General features: G+C 39.6%; 2 protein-coding genes across 3 annotated transcripts; both read left to right on the top strand.

Annotated features, from left to right (window-relative positions):
* The first annotated feature begins 1,228 nt into the window (after positions 1-1,228).
* On the top strand, positions 1,229-4,375 carry PNM1 (Pentatricopeptide repeat (PPR) superfamily protein). Of its 2 annotated transcripts, XR_014427887.1 has the most exons (3): positions 1,229-2,880; positions 3,960-4,046; positions 4,142-4,375. XR_014427887.1 is itself a non-coding variant. In XM_020354668.3 (2 exons), the coding sequence occupies exon 1, from the start codon at positions 1,322-1,324 to the stop codon at positions 2,855-2,857; it is 1,536 nt and encodes a 511-aa protein (XP_020210257.1). In that variant the 5' UTR covers positions 1,229-1,321; the 3' UTR covers positions 2,858-2,880; positions 3,960-4,375. The 2 variants fall into 2 exon arrangements, 1 of the variants encoding a protein (XP_020210257.1); XM_020354668.3 differs by having other exon boundaries at positions 3,960-4,375.
* Positions 4,376-6,568: 2,193 nt separating this feature from the next.
* LOC109812249 (uncharacterized) lies at positions 6,569-16,704 on the top strand. The gene is made up of 2 exons (XM_083059809.1): positions 6,569-6,956; positions 7,037-16,704. The coding sequence occupies exon 2, from the start codon at positions 7,044-7,046 to the stop codon at positions 7,614-7,616; it is 573 nt and encodes a 190-aa protein (XP_082915935.1). The 5' UTR covers positions 6,569-6,956; positions 7,037-7,043; the 3' UTR covers positions 7,617-16,704.
* Positions 16,705-19,282: the final 2,578 nt, after the last annotated feature.

The following is a 19,282-nucleotide window of genomic DNA, read 5'->3' as shown; positions in this document are numbered from 1 at the left end:
TAAACGATGAGGCAAGACTTTCCGGTTCATAGTGATGAACTCATGGTCAATTCTGTCATCAAGCTGGCTCAGCGGCATTAACTATATTGGTAGTGCCTACATTTTTCTGCTCATTAAATTAATTAGTTTGGCCTACAAGCATTAGCTGTTTTATATAATTATATTATATTTATAACGTTTTACTGTATACAACACATATAATTAATATTAACAAACATATTTCATGTCTCGTTATTTTTAAAAATAAAAAGTACAATGAATAATTATAAAAAAGAGAAAAATTAAATAAAAATTGAAAATAGAAGAGTGATAATTGTAAGTGATTCCAGATGCGGAAATGAAAAAACAGTTAATAAAAAAGGCAATCCATTTAAAAGTAAAATGTATAACTTCACAGTTTAAAACATTTTTCATACTTTTACACTACTGTTGCAACAATTCCATACAGTATTTTTGTTTGTCTTTTTTACTTTTATCTTTGATTGAATTCTGATTTTGGCAGTAGATCCGATTACTTGGTATTGATCAAGTGAATAAACGTTTCAAGATTTATTGTTAAGATTGTATTTGTGTTAAATAAATATATTGAAACATCGTAAATTTAGTTAAACTTCCTCCAATTGAGAGGGGTTGGATGGAAGAAAGTGAAAAAGAGGACCCAAGAAAATGTAACAAAATTCTATGCAATTATTCTCAATTAAATTCTCCAAAATCTTATTTATAATTTAAATATAAATTAATTTTAATTTACAAAAAAATTATTTTAATTTCTTTATATTTTTGTCTACAAATATTTTAAATAAACTTATTCAAATAGACTCAAATTACAATTAATTATCTTCAGTTTGTTGAAATGTGGCACAATTACAAGAATCCTATGATCTAATGTCCCAAATAATCACTAAAAAAACCCGCTCTTCTCATAGATTTAATTTTAAGATTAAATATGTTTTTATTTTCTAAAATTTTTCTTTATAAATAAAAATTCTTGACAAAAAAGGCTAAAAATTTTGACGGAAAAAAGTTAAGGAACTAAAGGTAAAAATGTGTAAAATTTAAGGAACTAAAACTAATAAAAAATTTGTTCAAATATTAAAAGTGAAAAATGAAAAAAGACAAATACTTATTTTTTTTTATAAAAAAAAGTGTGAATAGTAAACCTTATTTTTTGGGTCTTCTGTAGAATAATGTAATAGCGGAAGCCCAAAAGCCCAAAATTGAATTGGGCTAACTTGGCGTTGCGACGTTTACCTTGTAGGTTGTTCCTCCTCCTTCTCCGTCGTCGTGTCCTTCTTTTCTCACTCACTCTGAAACCCTAAACATGCCGCCATTAGCGTCTCTGCAACTTCGGAGGCTCTTACTCCGCTCTCGTTCCTTTTCATTCGCATCTTCCTCTCCAATTCACCCCCCTCCTCCGCTTCCCCGACAACCCTCTTCCCATTTCCATTCCCGAACCCTCTTCACTCCTTCATCGCTCTTCTTTACCAGACATTTCTCGTCGGAAACCCAAACCCAAACGGATCCAATTGCGCACTCCCTCTCCTCGGAGCTTCTTAAAGAGCCAGACTCGGACTCTCTCGCGGTCTCGCAGCGCCTCCACCTCAGCTTCTCCCACGTCACCCCGACCCCCAGTTTGATTCTCCAAACCCTAAACCTCTCCCCCGAAGCTGGCCGCACAGTATTAGGGTTCCACAAATGGCTCGCTTCCAACCCCCAATTCTCTCACACCGACGACACTCTCTCCTACTTCGTCGACTACTTCGGCCGCCGCAAGGACTTCAAGGCCACGCACGACGTTCTCTCCGGCGCCGCCGCCGCCGGCCCCAAAACCCTATCCTCCGCGATCGACCGCCTCGTCCGCGCGGGCCGGCCCAACCAGGCGGTCCAGTTCTTCGAGCGAATGGAGAGGGACTACGGGCTGAAGCGCGATCGCGCTTCGCTGAATGTGGTCGTGGAGAAGCTTTGTTCGAAGGGTTTCGCGAGTTATGCGGAGAAGATGGTGAAGGATTTGGCGAAGGTGTTTTTCCCCGACGAAGCCACGTGTGATTTGCTGATTAAAGGTTGGTGCGTTGATGGGAAGCTCGAGGAAGCTCAGAGGCTCGCCGGTGAGATGTACCGTGGAGGGTTTGAGCTTGGCGTTGGGGCTTATAACGCCATGCTTGACTGCGTGTGTAAGCTTTGTCGCGAGAAGGATCCGTTTCGGCTTCATTCGGAGGCGGAGAAGGTGCTGGTGGAGATGGAGCACCGTGGGGTTCCCCGGAATGTGGAGACATTCAATGTGTTTATAACGCATTTGTGTAAGATTAGGAAGACTGAGGATGCGTTGGCGTTGTTTCGTAGCATGGGACGGTGGGGGTGTTATCCTAATGAGACTACTTTTGTGGTCCTGATTAAGAGTTTGTATCAGGCTGCTAGGTTGGAGGAGGGGGATGAAATGATTGATAGGATGAGATCTGCTGGGTATGGTGAGTTTCTTGATAAGAAGGCTTACTATCAGTTCCTCAAGATTTTGTGTGGCATTGAGAGGGTTGATCATGCTTTGAGTGTATTTGCTATGATGAAGGCTGATGGATGTGAACCTGGGGTTCAGACTTATGACTTGTTGATGGGGAAGTTGGGCGCCCACAATCGTGTTGATAGAGCTAATGCTCTATTCAATGAAGCACAGAGTAGAGGGCTGCCTGTGGTGCTTAAAGAGTATGCTGTTGACCCGAGATATTTGAAGAAGAAGAAGAAGGTTGTCAAGGGTGAGAAGAAGAGGGAAACCTTGCCTGAGAAAATGGCTAGGAAGAGAAGCCGCCTGAAACAGATTCGCCTGAGTTTTGTGAAGAAACCCAAACGTGTGATGCGCAGTTAATGATCATTTTTTGTACTTCAAAGGTTTTGGAATAGATTTCCTTATTTAATCCTCGTTTTCTTTGTCTCATTGTTAGTTTTACATATTCAGAGATAAATTTTTGTGTGGAAGTGGTTCCTTTGTTGGACATATATGCCACATATTCAGAAATAATTTTTTGTAGTTCCTGCTTTATGTTGGTTCAGCTGCTGGGAAATGCATGCTAAAAATCAGTATGACTGAGTGTAACAACAATGTCAGTGAGCTTCAGAAGTTCTAGATTCCATAGTAGGTCAGCACATCAATTAGCTGCTCTGCTTTCCATAGTAGTTCTAAAAAGGAACAAGAGCTCTTAATGTCCAAATTAAAGGTTAAAACTGGGATTTGATTGAAAAGTTATTGCTAATTGAATTATCAAATTTTATTTCAGTTTAATGTGGTTATAGTTAATTTTCTACTATCATACTTTGTCCCATTCATAAGCCAATATCCAACACTATTGGAAAATTCATTGTTGAATCTTCAGCATTGGTAACTGAAAAAGTAAGCATAAAACTTTAACACTGTAGAATGTATGTAGTTTATGGAACTAAAAAATGTTTAAAGAATAATCTTGGTTTAGAATTGGTTGCTGAAGCTCAGGAAACTTGCTGGCATTGTTGTTGTTATCATGCAAATCTTTTGCAAATTGCAACTAGAGAAAACTATGGAATCTGCTGCTATAATAGTTTCCAGTTCTGGTCGTGATTCAGATGCCGAGATTAATGTTACAATCAGGTGAAGTCATCATTGCAGGCTTAATTAATTGACATAACTCAATGTGCTCTTCTGATCCAAATTCCTTGGTCATTTTCTTGAGTTTGTTGATTGCCTTATTGAGCTGCATATGAATATTTGGTTTCCTCCAACATCATGGATTTTATGTAGTGTTTTTTTGTTGAGTGTGCTCGCTAACTGTAATTATCAGCATTTTTTGTAGTTGAGACTGCAATTAAGGCCGTTGGCTGACCGTCAATGGTGCTTACATCTGTATTCCCAACTTCCCTGTGTCCATTCTTGTGTTAATATGATCTGATGATGATTAATTAAGAAAATTTAGTCAATGGTTTTCTCTTGATTTTAGGAATGTGCGTCTCAATTTGGCAAATTTAGAGGATACTAGATGATGCTGAATTAGGAGAAGAGACAAAGGAAAATAACAGTTGGAAAGGTGAGACTTTGATGACGGTTTTTGTCCAAATTATTTATTGTTATAGCCACTTCTGTAGGGAACGTCAGGAACAGCTGAAGTCCTTGTGGGTGCAGTTTCCTGCCTCGTTGATTGAGATATGCTTTGTACGCTGTAATTGGAATTTATCAGAAGGTGCAAGCGTTGAAGTTCTTGATGATGTGCTAGCACCTAGCACAGGTTACATCGTGAATGATGTTAGGGTTAAAGGTGAAGAAACTGTTAGAATTTCTCCCAGCATCAGGTTTATGATATTTTAGGCTTTGCTTCTCTGGATATAAATTCTCTTTCCTGCTTGGAATTTTCTTTTTTCTCAGTTCTTTATTTTAATTAAGATCCTGAAGGTTATCCGCCATTTATTTATTTTGGGATAACAAACCTTAATAGGAATCACTTTAGGTCATGGGAAGTACAAATGTTTTGTTTGAACTTTCATCTGTTACTTAGTTATTGCATAGCCAAGGAAGAAAATGAAAATAAATAAATAATCTGTTTCATTTTAGTTTGGTACTTCTGTATGTTAGACCGTCACCTTTTGGTTTGTTGATCTAGCTGAGGGATTTTAGGATGCTTCGATTACCTGTTTGGCCTTTAACTTTTTATTGGCACCATGCTAAGCAATTATAATCTGACAACATGGACACTCCTCATCTAGGACGCTGATATGCCTTCATTTTCTTTTAGAAAAATTAATTTGTTTCCTGTTCTTACCGGAAATCTGCTGTAGAGCTGATCCGTCGGGTAAGATTGGTGGTGCCTCCTTCGCTGGGTGTATTAGTGCTCCGAGATGGGGGAGGTACCTGCAAAAGAGACTCCGATGCTAAAGTTAGGGTTTGTATGAGTGTGAGTCTCGTATATATATAATGCACATACCTTTGTGTGAGTTAGGGTTGTCTTGGGCCTAGATAAGATATGATATGATACGATATCATATAATATGGTATGATCACGTTGTGACATAATATGGTATAATTGGAGAACGGTTTTGGCCTGGGACGAGATCTCCGGGCTCGGGCGTGATCTGTTCAGATTCCGGGCTGACGTTGTTCAACGCGTGTTCGGGATGACCCTTATAATGTCAACCTGGGCTGAGAGCCCGGGTGCGAAATGCGGTCAGTACACTAGCCTCCCGAGCTCCGAAGGCCGTAGGCCGAGGAGTTAAGGTCGGGCTCGTGAGAGGAGAGGTGGCTTTGCGCGTACGCTAGCTGGAGGCTCGCCACGTGTCGCGACTGTTCATGCTCTGGAGACGTTTGATTGACGTATTGGGGGCAGTGACGATTTTTTAATGATGGTTTGGTAATAAGTGTGTCGTCGGGTGTGCCTTTCAACTGACATGTGTCGCGTCGGTTTTGAATTTCGGGGAGAGTTTTAGCCTTTCTCTCTTCTCGCGCCTCTTTCCTGTCTTTCTTCTGACTTCTCGAGTACGAGAGCTTTTCTTAGTTCCCTTTACCTCCTTTCTCTTTTGCGCTTCCGTTGCCGTCATCGTTTCCAGTAGTCCCTTCTTTGGTAGGGTTGTTTTCTGAGGAGGAGTACCAGGTACTTCCTTTTTATTTGCTTCTTCTCTTTTTTCATGGCCGGTGGAAGTGGTGCCGGATCCTCTGCGTCTGCCAGGGGCAAGGCGCGTGGCAAGGTGGTGGCCGCCGGAAGGGTCACTGTTGAGAAGAAAGATTCGCCGCCGCCTAGGGGCCCAGAGCCGGGCGTTCCTGGTTACGACTGGGTCAAACGCGAGGTGGCCGAGGCTCAGAGCATTTTTCGCTCTTTCCTCGAAGTGAATGAGTTTCGGAGAGCGCATAGGGTTTGCGATTCCTCCATTTCTCACATGATTCGGCTTGAGCCCTGTCAGGCTGATGAGGGCGTGTATATGGGGAGGTCTACTGATTCCCCTCATTTCTATGTATATCAATGTTTTTTTAGGGATTTCGGTGTCTCTCTTCCTTTTACCCAGTTTGAGTGCGATTTTTTGAATTTCATCAACGCGGTTCCTTGCCAGTTGCATCCCAATAGTTGGGGTTTTTTGAGGGCTTTTCAGTTGAAGATGGGCGTTCCGCCTTATGGCATTTTGTCCTTGAGCGGGAGTAGGGATGGGGCTTGTTTACTCCCTACTCCCAATCGTACAAAAACTTCAAGCAGGAGTTTTTCCGGGTCGCCCTTGTGGGTGTTGACCCTTTGGAAGACGAGGTGTTCTACTTCGGCGGTTTGCCGAGGTTTCCATTCTATTGGTGTCCCAAGCCGTCCCGGTTTCACGGTTTGGGGGATCTGAAGGTGACGGCCGCGGAGACGGTTGCCATCAAGAATCTTGCCGCGCTCCCTCGTCCGTTGGATTGCAAGCTCGTCTTGTCGCTTGCAAATTCGGCTTTCAGGGAGAGGGGCCTAGAGAGTGAGTATTATGTGCTCTGGTAGGTTTTTAGGACTTGTGTAGTTGCCGGTTATTGATGTGTTTCTGTTTTTTTTTTTTTTCTGCAGGCATTATGGGCAGAAACTTGTGGCGTCAGCTTAAACACCGCTACAATGTTTCCGAGCTCGAGGTTCCCGAGCCTCCGGAGGAGGATGCTGTCTCCCTAAAGACCCACCAGAAGAGGAAGAGGGGGAAGGAGGAGGTCGGGGGGACCTCCGCTTCTCACGATGTCGAGGAGGCGACCTCCTGGGTTGTGGACGCTGTGGATCTCACCGACAGCCCTCCGAGGCCTCGCCAGTGGCTGCGGCAGAGGTGGTGCAGGGTGTCGGGCTTACTGCACCGGACGCCAAGGTGAGTAGCTTATCATATGCACGCGTTTTCCGTGTTAATTCCCCGTCTTTGTTTCTTGAGGCGTTATGGATCCCTTTGCAGGCGGGGTTGGCGTTGCTGAGGTGGAGGTCTGCGTTTCCGAGCAGACCGTCCGAGTTGCCAAGGTGGTAAGTATTGTCTTTTCGGACTTTTCACTCTGGCTTTTTGCTATGTTGCCTGGCTGTTTGATCTGGGTGATTTTTTGTAGGCAGGAAATGCCTCTGGGCCTGAGTTGCAGGCGGGTAAAGCTGCTGAGCCTGAGGTGCAGGCGGGAAAAGCCGCCGAGCCTAAGGTGCAGGCGGGAAATGCCGCTGATCCTGAGGTGCAGGCTTCCGGGCTCATCGCAGGGGCCTTCTCGGACCCAATATTTGTCCCATCGCTTTGGGAATGGGATAGATACGGTGCGACTGGATCACGTGAGCGCGTCCGCCGGTATGGATTCATTATGGAGCACGGGGGTGACCGCGGAGAGGTTCTTTCCTCAGGGTTCGTTGAGCTCCGATGACCAGGGATTGATTGACAGGGTCGGTCCCGGGGACAGTTTTGATGCTGCCCAGGTCATGCTGCAGAGGGTGATAGGCATAATGAGTCACTGGAAACCCAAGTGGGGCCAGCAACGAGAAGACTTGGCCAAGCAGCAGCAGGAGCTGGCTAAGCGGGAGCAGGAGCTGGCCAAGCAAGAGCAGGAGCTGGCTAAGGTGAAGGGTCGGCTTCAGCCATGGAAGGAGGCGAACAAGATCCTGAGGGAGGATAACAAGGCTCTCACCGCGGCTCTTGCGCGGGTGTAGAAATCTCTTGAGATTGCATTGCGGTCCAATGAGGCTTATGCTTCTCGAGTGGGGGAGCTGCAGGGGCTCGCCGCTTTTTCTCAGGCGCGGGCTCGTTCTTTGGAGGACGAGGTGACGTCCTCCCGTGACCAGGTGCGGGTCTTAGAGGATGTTGTGGCCTCTCTAAAGGGGGAGTTGGCAGCGGCGGGTGAGGAGCGTCTCCGTAGTGAGGCCATTCTGGGTGGTCGAGAGGATGAGATTGCTGCGCTGAGAGTAGAGCTCATGGAGCTGGCAGCGGGGAAAGCGACCGTGGAAGGACGCCTCGTCGAGATGGAGCGCTCTGTCGTGGCAGAGCATAAGAGGGGCTTTCAGAAGGCTGCCCGTCAGGCACGACTTCTTGCTCCCGGGTTCGACTTCTCGATGCATGTGGAGAAGGTGGTCCGTCGTGGGAGGATTGTTTCGGAGGACGATGTTAACGACAGTTCCAGTGAAAATGCCTCCGCTTAGGTTTTCTTTGTAATTTTGGTTTCCTTTCCCTTTGGCGTGAATTGATGTACTTAATCTTGTGAACTTTGCTTGTATACATGTATGCATGTTGCTCTATTTTGTTCGTTTTGGGTTTAATTTTGGCTGTTCGCGCTGTTTGAAGCGCATGTTTGGCTTTTGTATCGGGTGATACCTCTTATCTTGCACTAGTGACGTCGAGATTCGAGGTCGGCCTTAGTTGCTTGCTCAGTAGGGTTTTTTGCGGAAGTTCGGACTCGGCCGTAGATGAATGTGTTAAGATTCGTATTCGATCTCAAATTGTGACTTTGTAATTGTTGTGAGAGTTTATAAATGACCGTAGGCTGGAGTCAAGGTCAGAATTCAATCCTAAGTTGGTCGTGCCGGGGTTCGAATTCGACCCCGGTATCGAGAGTGGGGTGTGCTTTGCCAGGGTTCAAAGTTGTCCTCAGGTTAGTGGTTTGGTATCGACCTTTAAGGGAGAATTCGTGTGTGTTGAGATTCGTATTCGACCTCGGATTTTGAATTAGGCGACTTGGCTAGGTTCGGACTCGACCTTTAAGGGGGAGTATCGAGGCTCATACTCGACCTTGTATGCTAAACGAGGTTCGGGCGTGACTTTAAACTTTTGTTTGGGTGAGTGACTCTGTAGAGGCTTGATGACCTTGATTTATTAGCGTCGAGGTATTGCGCCGACCTCAAGCCGGAGTGTAGTAGGTTGGATTAGTGGTCCATGTCCGCCCTTAAGTTTTGGGTCATGCATGTTTTGTCAATAGATCGAACTTGATTTCGGGTATGTGGTCGGGACTCGACCCCCGAATGAGTTACTAGGGTTCGACCTTGACTTTTGACAAGAGCGTCGAGGTTTGCACTTGACTTCGTAAATTGTGAGCGGGTTCCATTAAGGTTCGGACTCGACCTTTGAAGAAAGCGTCGGGGTTCGTACTCGACCTCGGATTTGATGTTTGATTAAGGTGCGTGTTCGGCCTTTAACGAGAGTGCTGGGGTTCGTGCTCGACCTCGGGTTTGCCTTTTTAAGGTTCGAACTCGACCTTTATCGAGGATACCGGGGTTCGTGCTCGACCTCGGGTTTGCCTTTTTAAGGTTTGAACTCGACCTTTATCGAGGATACCGGGGTTCGTGCTCGACCTCGGGTTTGCATTTTTAAGGTTCGAACTCGATCTTTTATCAAGAATACCGGGGTTCGTGCTCGACCTCGGGTTTGCATTTTTAAGGTTCGAACTCGACCTTTATCAAGGATGTCGGGGTTCGTGCTCGACCTCGGGTTTGCATTTTTAAGGTTCGAACTCGACCTTTATCAAGGATGTCGGGGTTCGTGCTCGACCTCGGGTTTGCATTTTTAAGGTTCGAACTCGACCTTTATCAAGGATACCGGGGTTCGTGCTCGACCTCGGGTTTTATTTTTAAGGTTCGAACTCGACCTTTATCAAGGATACCGGGGTTCGTGCTCGATCTCGGGTTTTACGCACGCGATTGGATTACGGGGGTTCTATTTTCGTGTTTACAGTAATTGATGCGGTAATATTTAAGGAAATGCAATGACTGAGCGAAAAGGAGAATATTATTAGATAATTCTGTCGTACCTCGTTAAAAACCCTCTCCGTTTAGGACGGAGGCGGGAAAAGAGTGCGCGGTTTCGTTTTTACAAATGTGAAATTAGAGTTTAGGGGCATGTAGTGGGGGGACTCTTCTTGCCCTCCTTGCTGGACGCGAAGATCCTCAGGCTTTCGACGTAGCATTGCCGAGCTATCTTCTGGTTTGCTCTGACGGAGATAATTTTTTCGTCCTTTCCTGGGAACTTCATGGTGAGGTGCGGGGTGGACACCACCGCGCCGAGATGATTTAAAGTCGGCCTCCTTATTATGATGTTATAGGAGGTGTTGGCCTCCACGAGGAGGTATCGGACCATGATTCTTCTGGCGTCCGGGGGTGTGCCAAAGGTTGTGAGCAGGTCCACGTATCCGCGGGTGTGGACCCGTTCACCGGCGAAGCCAACTAGGGGCTCTGTGTGCAGTCGGATGAGAGAGCGAGGGACGTCGAGCTTGAGGAAAGTTGGCCAATACAGGACGTTTGCCGAGCTCCCCTGATCGATGAGTGTCTTTTGGACTTCCCAGTTTGCGATTTCTACCCCGATGACCATGGGGTCATCCTGATTGGGGCTGATCCCTGCGTAGTCCTCGTCGGAGAAAAAGATTGGTGGTGATCTCTTGTAGGGGATCGAGGCAGTGGAAAGGGCGTAGTTGATACTGTGGAGGTGTCTTCCTCGGGCTTAGCTGCTGGCACCTGCTCCTGCGAAGTCGCCTGCAATTGTGTTTATTATTCCTCGCAGGGGGCTGGTTCGGTCTCCTGGCTTATTTCAGCCTGTACTGCGCCATTGGCGTTTTGCTGAGGTCCTGTGGATAGGTCCCCCCGAGCTCCTGATCCGCGGCCTCTCCCGCGTCCCCGGCCTCCGGAGCCACCTCGGGAGCCTGGCTGTCGCTGAATGTAGTGGCCGAGGTGTCCTGCCTGGATGAGTTCCTCGATGCGGTCCCGGAGTGTGCGGCACTCGTATGTGGTATGGCCATAATTTCTGTGATACCGACAGTGTTTGGACTTGTCAGCACTGTTTGGTGTGTGGCCGGGTGGTGGGAGGTCTAGCAGATTGCTGTTACTGGCTTCCTCCAAAATGTGGACTCTTAGGGCGTTTAGAGGGGTGTAGAAGTCGTACCTCCCGGCTCTGTTTGTCCTGGCTGTCTTCTTGAATTGGCTGTCGTTGTTGACTTTTAACCTTGTCTTTGTGGCCCTGTTCTGGTTTTGCGGGGCCCTTACCGCGAACCTGGTCGCGGAAGGCCGCGTGCTCCTCCATTTGAATGTAGCTGGCGGCGCGGGCGTGCAGTTCGTCCATATTTCGAGGGGCGTCGCGACATAGGCTGTCGACGAACGATCCGGGTTTCAGTGCCATGAGCATGGCGTGTAGGGCGACTTCCGGGTTTAGATTTCGGATCCGGACTGATATGTTAGAGAATCGCTCCATGAAGGCCCGTAGGGGCTCGTCGTCATTCTGTCTGAGGTTGGCCAAGGCGGCCGAGGTTGTGTGGTGAGGTCGGCTGGTGGCGTACTGTGCCGTGAACTGCCGCACCAAGGTGGCGAAACTGTCAATGGACCCTGTCAGCAGTTGGGTGTACCAATGGAGCGCGGGTCCTTTAAGCGAGGTCGGGAAGACCCTGCACAGTATAGCGTCACTGTTAGTGTAAAGGTTTACCTGAGTCGTGTACGCATCGACGTGCTCATCGGTGTCGTAGTGCCGTCGTAGCGGTCGACGTGAGTGGGGGCCTTGCTGGTGCCCTGCCCTGATCTGTGTGTTGATGCATGAGACCGGTGCGTGGCGGGCTGTGAATGTGGTGCCCTGGTGGTTGCTTGGGAATGGGGGGCTGAATGCGCCTCCTCCTCAAGATCACCGCTGTCGTGCGATGGCTGACCGGAGCGATGCCGAGGGAGCTGAGCGCAGATGCGCTCGTTCTCGGCGCGTAGCGCCGCTAGGTCTGCTTCGTTAGCGATGCGCATCGCCACGAGGTCATTCTCATGCTGGGCATGCATATTCTGGAGGTCGGCGTCGTGCTGTCGCCGCATCTGCACGACTTGTTCGACCAAACGCCTCAGGGTCGCAGTATCGCTGTCCATGGTAGTTGAGTTGCTTGTGTTATCTGTTGCTCGTCTAATATGGCTTCTGGTAGAAACCATGCAGGTGGCCGATGAGAGCTTGGTCTGATCGGCCCCACGGTTGGCGCCAAATGTTCTTACCGGAAATTTGCTGTAGAGCTGATCCGCCGGGTAAGATTGGTGGTGCCTCCTTCGCTGGGTGTATTAGTGCTCCGAGATGGGGGAGGTACCTGCAAAAGAGACTCCGATGCTAAAGTTAGGATTTGTATGAGTGTGAGTCTCGTATATATATAATGCACATACCTTTGTGTGAGTTGTTAGGGTTGTCTTGGGCCTGAGATAAGATATGATATGATACGATATCATATAATATGGTATGATCACGTTGTGACATAATATGGTATAATTGGAGAACGGTTTTGGCCTGGGACGAGATCTCCGGGCTCGGGCGTGATCTGTCCGGATTCTGGGCTGACGTTGTTCAACGCGTGTCCGGGATGACCCTTATAATGTCAACCCGGGCTGAGAGCCCGGGTACGAAATGCGGTCAGTACATTTCCCATTTGAAGTTTAATGGAATAATTTTATACAATTTTATACAAAGCTGTTAATCTAATGAAAAAAACAAGGGTTATGATTCTACTAGTTATGTGGACTCATCTTTTGGCTTTAGCTATTTTGATGACTTTATTGGCGCCCCAAAATCTCATGCACGTCTTTTGGTGCATACAGAAGCCCAAGTCTTGTTCGATGTAAGGTAGATGATAAACACACCTCCACTCTCGTATAAACACACCCTCTTTTTAAAAAAATATATATAAAATATCTAAATTACCCTTAAAAAAAAATAAAATTCCTAAATTTACACCCCCTTTCCCTGCACCCCCTTGTTCGATAAGAGCACCGCTGTCCCTCCCATGCGGAAAATGCAGTTGCACAGAAGCATCGACCGCTCCTTCACCATGTACCAATTCAGCGTTATGTTCACCGTGCTCACCACCACCGCGTACGAGTTAGGGTTTACTTTCAGAAGGTCTTTCGCCAAGTCAATCGAGATTAACCCCGCGCTGCATCCCATCCCCCCAAGGTTGAAGCTCTTGATGTTGCTCCTCAGCTTGTAGTGCTTCACAATCATCGCCGAAAGAGAAGGGGTAGGGTTGAACAAACTGCAATTCACCACCAGAATATCAATGTCCTTCACCTCAATTCCCGTTTTTGCCAGAAGCGCGTCCAGAGCCATTGTTATCCTTAGCCATTGTTATAATAAATAAAAAAATTGATGGTCTAGTTTGAAATTGTGATTAATATTTATGAATGTGGGGGTGCGGAGAAGGAGGGTGTGGGGTTAGGGGAAGGGGGTGCGGGAAAGAGAGTGTAAATTTAATAATTTTATTTTTTTTAAGGGTAATTTAGACATTATATATATATATTTTTTTAAAAAAGGGGTGTGTTTATAGGTGAGTGGAGGTGTGTTTATCATGAGTCTAATTAACAAAAGTTGTTTTCGGTCAGGTGTAATGGGCCGAGCACGGCCCGACAAATGGTCTTACTGGTTGAAGGCATGTAATTGAATAAGGCTCATGATATATACACCTCTTTTTTTTTTTGTAAGTACACATCCTTTTAAAAAAATTTATAAAATATTATAATTTTTAAAAAAAATTAATTTTACACTTTCAACTTTCAATTTGCTACTTTCTTCTTCTTATTCTCACACTTTTTTTCTCTTTTAATTTTCACATGTTACCAAAATAAATGGGGTAAAAAAAAAAAAGGGGGTGCATGTAAAATTTGAAAAAAGGAGGAAAGATATGTGAGAAAAAAGTACTAAATTAAATGTTGTGGATGTAAAATTAAAAAATTTAAAATAATAAATTTAAAATATTTTAAAATTTTAAATATTTAAAAAAGAGGTGTACTTATAGAAAAAAGAAAGTGTATATATCATTAACCATTTAATAAACATCTACAAGCAATATAATCCAAGTGCACCAAAGTAAATTTGGTCCACATGTACTGATTTTTTTGCCCTGAAAAAAGAACCTTCACTATATTGAACCAAAAGAATTTTTTTGGAATAATTATTTTTAAAATACATTTTAAAAACTAGCAAGAATAAAAAAATATTTCTTCAAATTGAAATCAACCAAATGCGCATCGAGAATCAATTTTTGTAAGTGGTTTGATTGGAGTAGACAGAGGCCCAATGACATTGAGATTTTCGAAAACGAAGACGGATACCATTTATATTAATGGGTTCCAACTATTGGTTCAAAATAGAAAAAGAGGTTCCGACTATGGAAACAAATCGGTTGTAAGATAGTAAAATACTAAAAGCTAAGCTTCCTATCATGATATTTCTATTTAGTATTTACATGTATTAGTGTGCAAATTTGTCTTTCCAGCTTGAAGATTCTGCAGCAGAATTACCTTGTGCTCCCTACTAAGGCTGGTGAGACGGGGTGATTGTATTTGTTGGTGTACAAATTGTTGCATCTCATCTAGGGACAATACTTAGACCGAGTTTGGTTGTGAGAAGAGAAATAAGTGAGAAATAGAATGAAGAAAAATGGAACATACATAAATAGATGAGTGAAAATATATAAGAAATAAAATAAAAATTTGATTGTTTGGTTGAAGAGAAATAAGTAAGAAATAAAATTATATATATTTGGTAAGATGGAAAGAAATAGGTTAAAAAGTAAGGTATATAAAAAAAAAGAGAAGAAATAAATAAATAAAATAGAGTAAAAATAAGTAAAAAAGAAAGAAATAGAAAATAAAAATAAAAATGAAAAATAAAGTATATAAAATGAAAAAGAGAAAATAAATTAGAAAATTAAGAATGGAATAAAAAATAAAAAATACAAATATTTTAATTTTTTTAATAAATACTTTTATTTTAATCAATTAAATTAAATTAATTTAATTGATTGTAATAATATTTATTCAAATGAATAAAAAAGAAAATATTTCCTTTATTCCAATATAAGAGACTCAAAAAAAAAAAAAACAGAGAAACAACAACAAAACGAGTATATATTTGAGCAAATATGTGATTTATTCAAATGAATTTGTTATAGAACGATTTTTTTCGTCATTTCTCATAAGTTATGTGTGGGAATAAAAAGGTGTACAATTCACACTTTTTTTCTATTTATTTTATTTCTCACCTCTCTCATTTCTTACATAATAAACACATATCCTTATTTTCACTCTTTCATTTCCATTTTCTCTCACTCAATTTTTTTTTCCTATTTCTAAGCTACCACACACACACCATTAGAGGGAGGAAGATTTTGGATACAACAATGTAAGATGAGAAATTTTGTGATGTAACATGCTAGTAGAGATGAATTTTTCCGTTAAAGATTGTTACACAAGATTTGTTGTGTCAACCTAGGAGCAAAGGTCTCTGACAGTAGCTATGATGGTTAATTGGGTTGTCATGAAATCAGGGATGTTACAACCGTCAACGTTCATCACTTGAGTGTTGTTCTGCTAGAGATTAGAGTCACTAATTCTGTCACCTTCTCTCTATTTTTTTGTGTATCTTTAATATTATTTATATTTTATGTTAGGAAAATGATAGGAATCCACCACCTTTGCTACGCGTTGGAAATCCTCCGCGTGTCCAATCCCAGACAACTTGGGAACAGTTTGCATCCATCACTCAGGTGACAATTGACAAACCTCATTTTTTCTTCTCGATGCGTTTTGGGTAATATTTATTTACTAATAATCTAAAAAAAAAATCCTCCACTTGTACAAACAGATGTCACTTTTTCACAAGCTGTCTAGTCACTAACAGGTTCAATACAATTAAAAAAACACGAAGAAGGAACATTTGAAATAAATTTGTGGATCCCTCGGTAAAAGGGCGTAACAGGATGCACATGGGCCGGGTCCACCTTATCTCTTGGTTCACAGATCCTAGGGCATCTAACTCCTTAACCAACCATGTCCCCTATAAGGCGGAGGCGGTTGCATGATTGAACGAACATCCTGTGAAATAGTGTTAAGGGTTAATTAAATAGGTTGATAAAGGAAAAGAAATAGTGTAGACTGTAGAGTATTTGAGAGTAATAATTTGGTCTCACTCTCATTCATAAAGTCCTTCATGCAGTTGCCAATTGTGAAGGAACGATGGAAAATTGTGTCAGTGTAAATGCAGTGATTTTGTCCACATCACGTAAGTAGTAATATTGGATTGAAGGAAATAGGTTGACGGGATTGGAATATCTAGAATGATGGTGATTTGATTTGAATGAAAGAGGGGGAATCTTGGGACGGACATTGCGATAAGGGTGATGCACACATACTCATTCATCACCTCAAATGGAACTCACGAATGTCCACAAAAATATGCAAATCTAACCAACAAACTTATGATATACTACAACAACTTCTTTTTTTTTTGGTACAAATGTTTATTTTATTTTGAGAGGATAAAAAACATATTTAATTAAAATATAAGTTGTTGAATCGTCTTAGAAGAATTAAACACAATTGGCCAATTTATTTAAATAAACATAATTGATATAATAACAATAAATTGGTATTGTTATTGTATTAATTTTTTGCAATTTTTAATTTATAGTGTATGCAATGATAGGATAAAAGAAATTGTATTATTATTCGATCACAAATTATTGTCGCAGTAAATTTATTCAATTTTATAATAATTATTATAATTTAAAATTTATATTAATTACAGTTATTTATTTATTAAATGTGTAAAACATTTTAATGATGCTACATTTTTTATAATAACTATCTTAAAAATAATAATCATCATAACATTTTACCAATCGATAGTGTGAAATATTTTATACTAAATAAACATAAGAATAAAAATGTAATTTCTTTAGGTTATATATTTGTCACTTGTTAATTTATTTATAGAATTGTTGTCTTACATGTAAGTATAACACTACTAGAAAAATGTCATTTTCCTGCAAAAAAAATATTTGCATAAATTTTTTGTAAATTTATTTGCGAAAAATAATTTACAGATATTTCTTACAAATTTTGCTACAATTTTAATGATCATAAAAAAAATTTCATGATAAAAATTTACAGAAAATATTGTAAGAATTTTATTTTATTTCTTGCAAAAATAAATTCGCAAGTAATATTTACTAAATGGTAGAAAAATTTTGCAGGTAACTTTTTCTACGGATTTTCCTACAAATTTTAATCTGCAAGAAAAATAAAAAATATTTAATTTATAAGTTTAATATTTTAAAAGAACTTCAAGTCCCACATTGATTGAAAATAAAACAATTAAAGAGTATATAAGTTGAGGCAACACTTACCTTACAGGTTGATTTTATGGTTTAGTGTTAAACTTATAATCTACAATCTTAGAATTTAAAAGATTATGTATCACATGTTGGAGGCATGGAAACAAATGCTTCGGATGAATTCATTGTGAGCATTTGAAAGTTGATGAATTATTGATAGAATTTATAGTAATTTCTTTAATTTCTTTAATTTTTTTCATAAAAAATATTCCTGCATAATTTCTTGCGAAAAAATTCACAAGAAACTTTCCTGCGATTTTTTTTTTGCCGGAAACTTTCTTGCAAATTTTTTTTTTGTAGGAAACTTTCTAGGAAATTTTTTTCGCAAGAAATTTCCTGCGAATTTTAAAATTTGCAAAAATATATTATCCACGAAGGTATTACCTGCAGATAAAATTTCACAAAAAAATTTGTAAGAACAACATTTCTTGCGATATTTTCATAAAAATTCGCAGGAAAAGTCGCATGTAATAAGAGAATATCTAGTAATATAGACCCATTAGTCAATTTGGAAATGTGTTTGTAATTTGTTTAATAATTTTTACTGTAAAATGGACGTTTGAATCAATTTAGACTAATCTTTTAAAAAAAATATTAAGTCAAACCTTATTACTTAAACAAGACTTATTTCATGTAAGTTAGATTCGAGACTTTCATTTGATTAATAGGTATCATGGAAAATCTAACCCAACTTAGGCCATTTGTTAATGATTTTTTTAGTAATTTGCTAAAATATTTATAGGAAGAAAAGGCAACAAAATAAAAAAAGAAAAAAAAAACTTTATGTTTTTTAACAATTAAAAAGGAAGAAAAATTGTAGATAGATTAATTAAAAAATATATAAATAAAAAGATTATAAAATAATTATACAATTTTTTAATAATGAATAAATTAAATTAAATTAAATTAAAGTTTGTATATCTATATTGGATTTGTTTGTTTAATTAAAAAAAACTTTTCAATAAAATAAATATTTGTTTACTTTTTTGATATGTTCGTTTAAACTAATAAAGTTATTGTTAGTTAAAATTTATAAAATTATAAATAAAGTTCATTAAATAAGAAATGTAACCATTATAATTTCTAACATATTTTAATTAATAGTAAATATTAGCAAAAATATTTTTTTAATAGTGTATATTACTAGCATTAATAAAATAATTTTAACATCAATTAATGCTTATACAACATATACTACTTATTTATGTATTTTTTAATAAATTATATTGTTCTCTCCTAACTCTTATATTAAAAATTATTGCTTTTTTTCTTGACAATTTTTAATATATAACACTTTCTTCATTTTTTAAACTTTTCGTTAGTTTCGTTAAAAAAAATTATTATCAAAACACCCTTCACAATTAACATTCCTTTAAAAATATAAATATTATATTATTTTTTCTTGTATTAAAATAAATATTTTCCTCTATTGAAAAATACAAATATATTATATTTTAAGAATTTATCTCTTTATTTACATATATATTTAATTATTATCTTAAAATTATTATTAGTTTTACTAAAATTAATAATACAGTTTTGGAGATAGGTATTACTCTTTCAACATAATATATTTCATATTCAAAGCTAGAATTCAAACATTAAATAACTTTAATAAGAGATAGAAATTACTATTACTTGTTTTAATCAATGCTAAAATATCTATATTAAATAAATATGCTTATATTAAAATTTATTATTAAATAAAATATATTTATTACAAATTTAATGTAAATATTTATTATTGAAAAATTGATTTTGAATATTTAATCAATATATATTGATTAAAGTGTATATATATACATATAAAAGTATATATATAATTTCTTTTATTTATTATTTTAATGAATTAAAATATTTTAACATAGATTTTAATTATAAGTATATTTTGAAATCTTATAATAAATATTTTTTTAGTAATATTATAAATTATATAATTTAATATAATAAAAAATTTATAGTATATTACATATCTTTAAAGAATAAAAATATGATTTATTTAATATTTTAACACATAAAAAAGAATAATATAATACATACATACATGTGTTAAGAAATGAAAATATAACAAAATAAATAGATTGAATAAAAGATATCGTAAGTTACAGTATTTATTTAAAATAGAAGAAGCATTATTAGGGTTGATATTTACCTAAGTTGAAGATGTTGATTTAGGGCAATTGGCAAATAGTGATAATTTGAAGGCATTGTATTGTA

The sequence above is a fragment of the Cajanus cajan genome, chromosome 7 (genome assembly GCF_000230855.2).
Source record: "Cajanus cajan strain Asha chromosome 7, NIPB_CcT2T_4, whole genome shotgun sequence".
NCBI lineage: Eukaryota > Viridiplantae > Streptophyta > Magnoliopsida > Fabales > Fabaceae > Cajanus > Cajanus cajan.
Note: the sequence above shows the minus strand (reverse complement) of the source record. Positions and strands in the feature narration are given on the sequence as shown.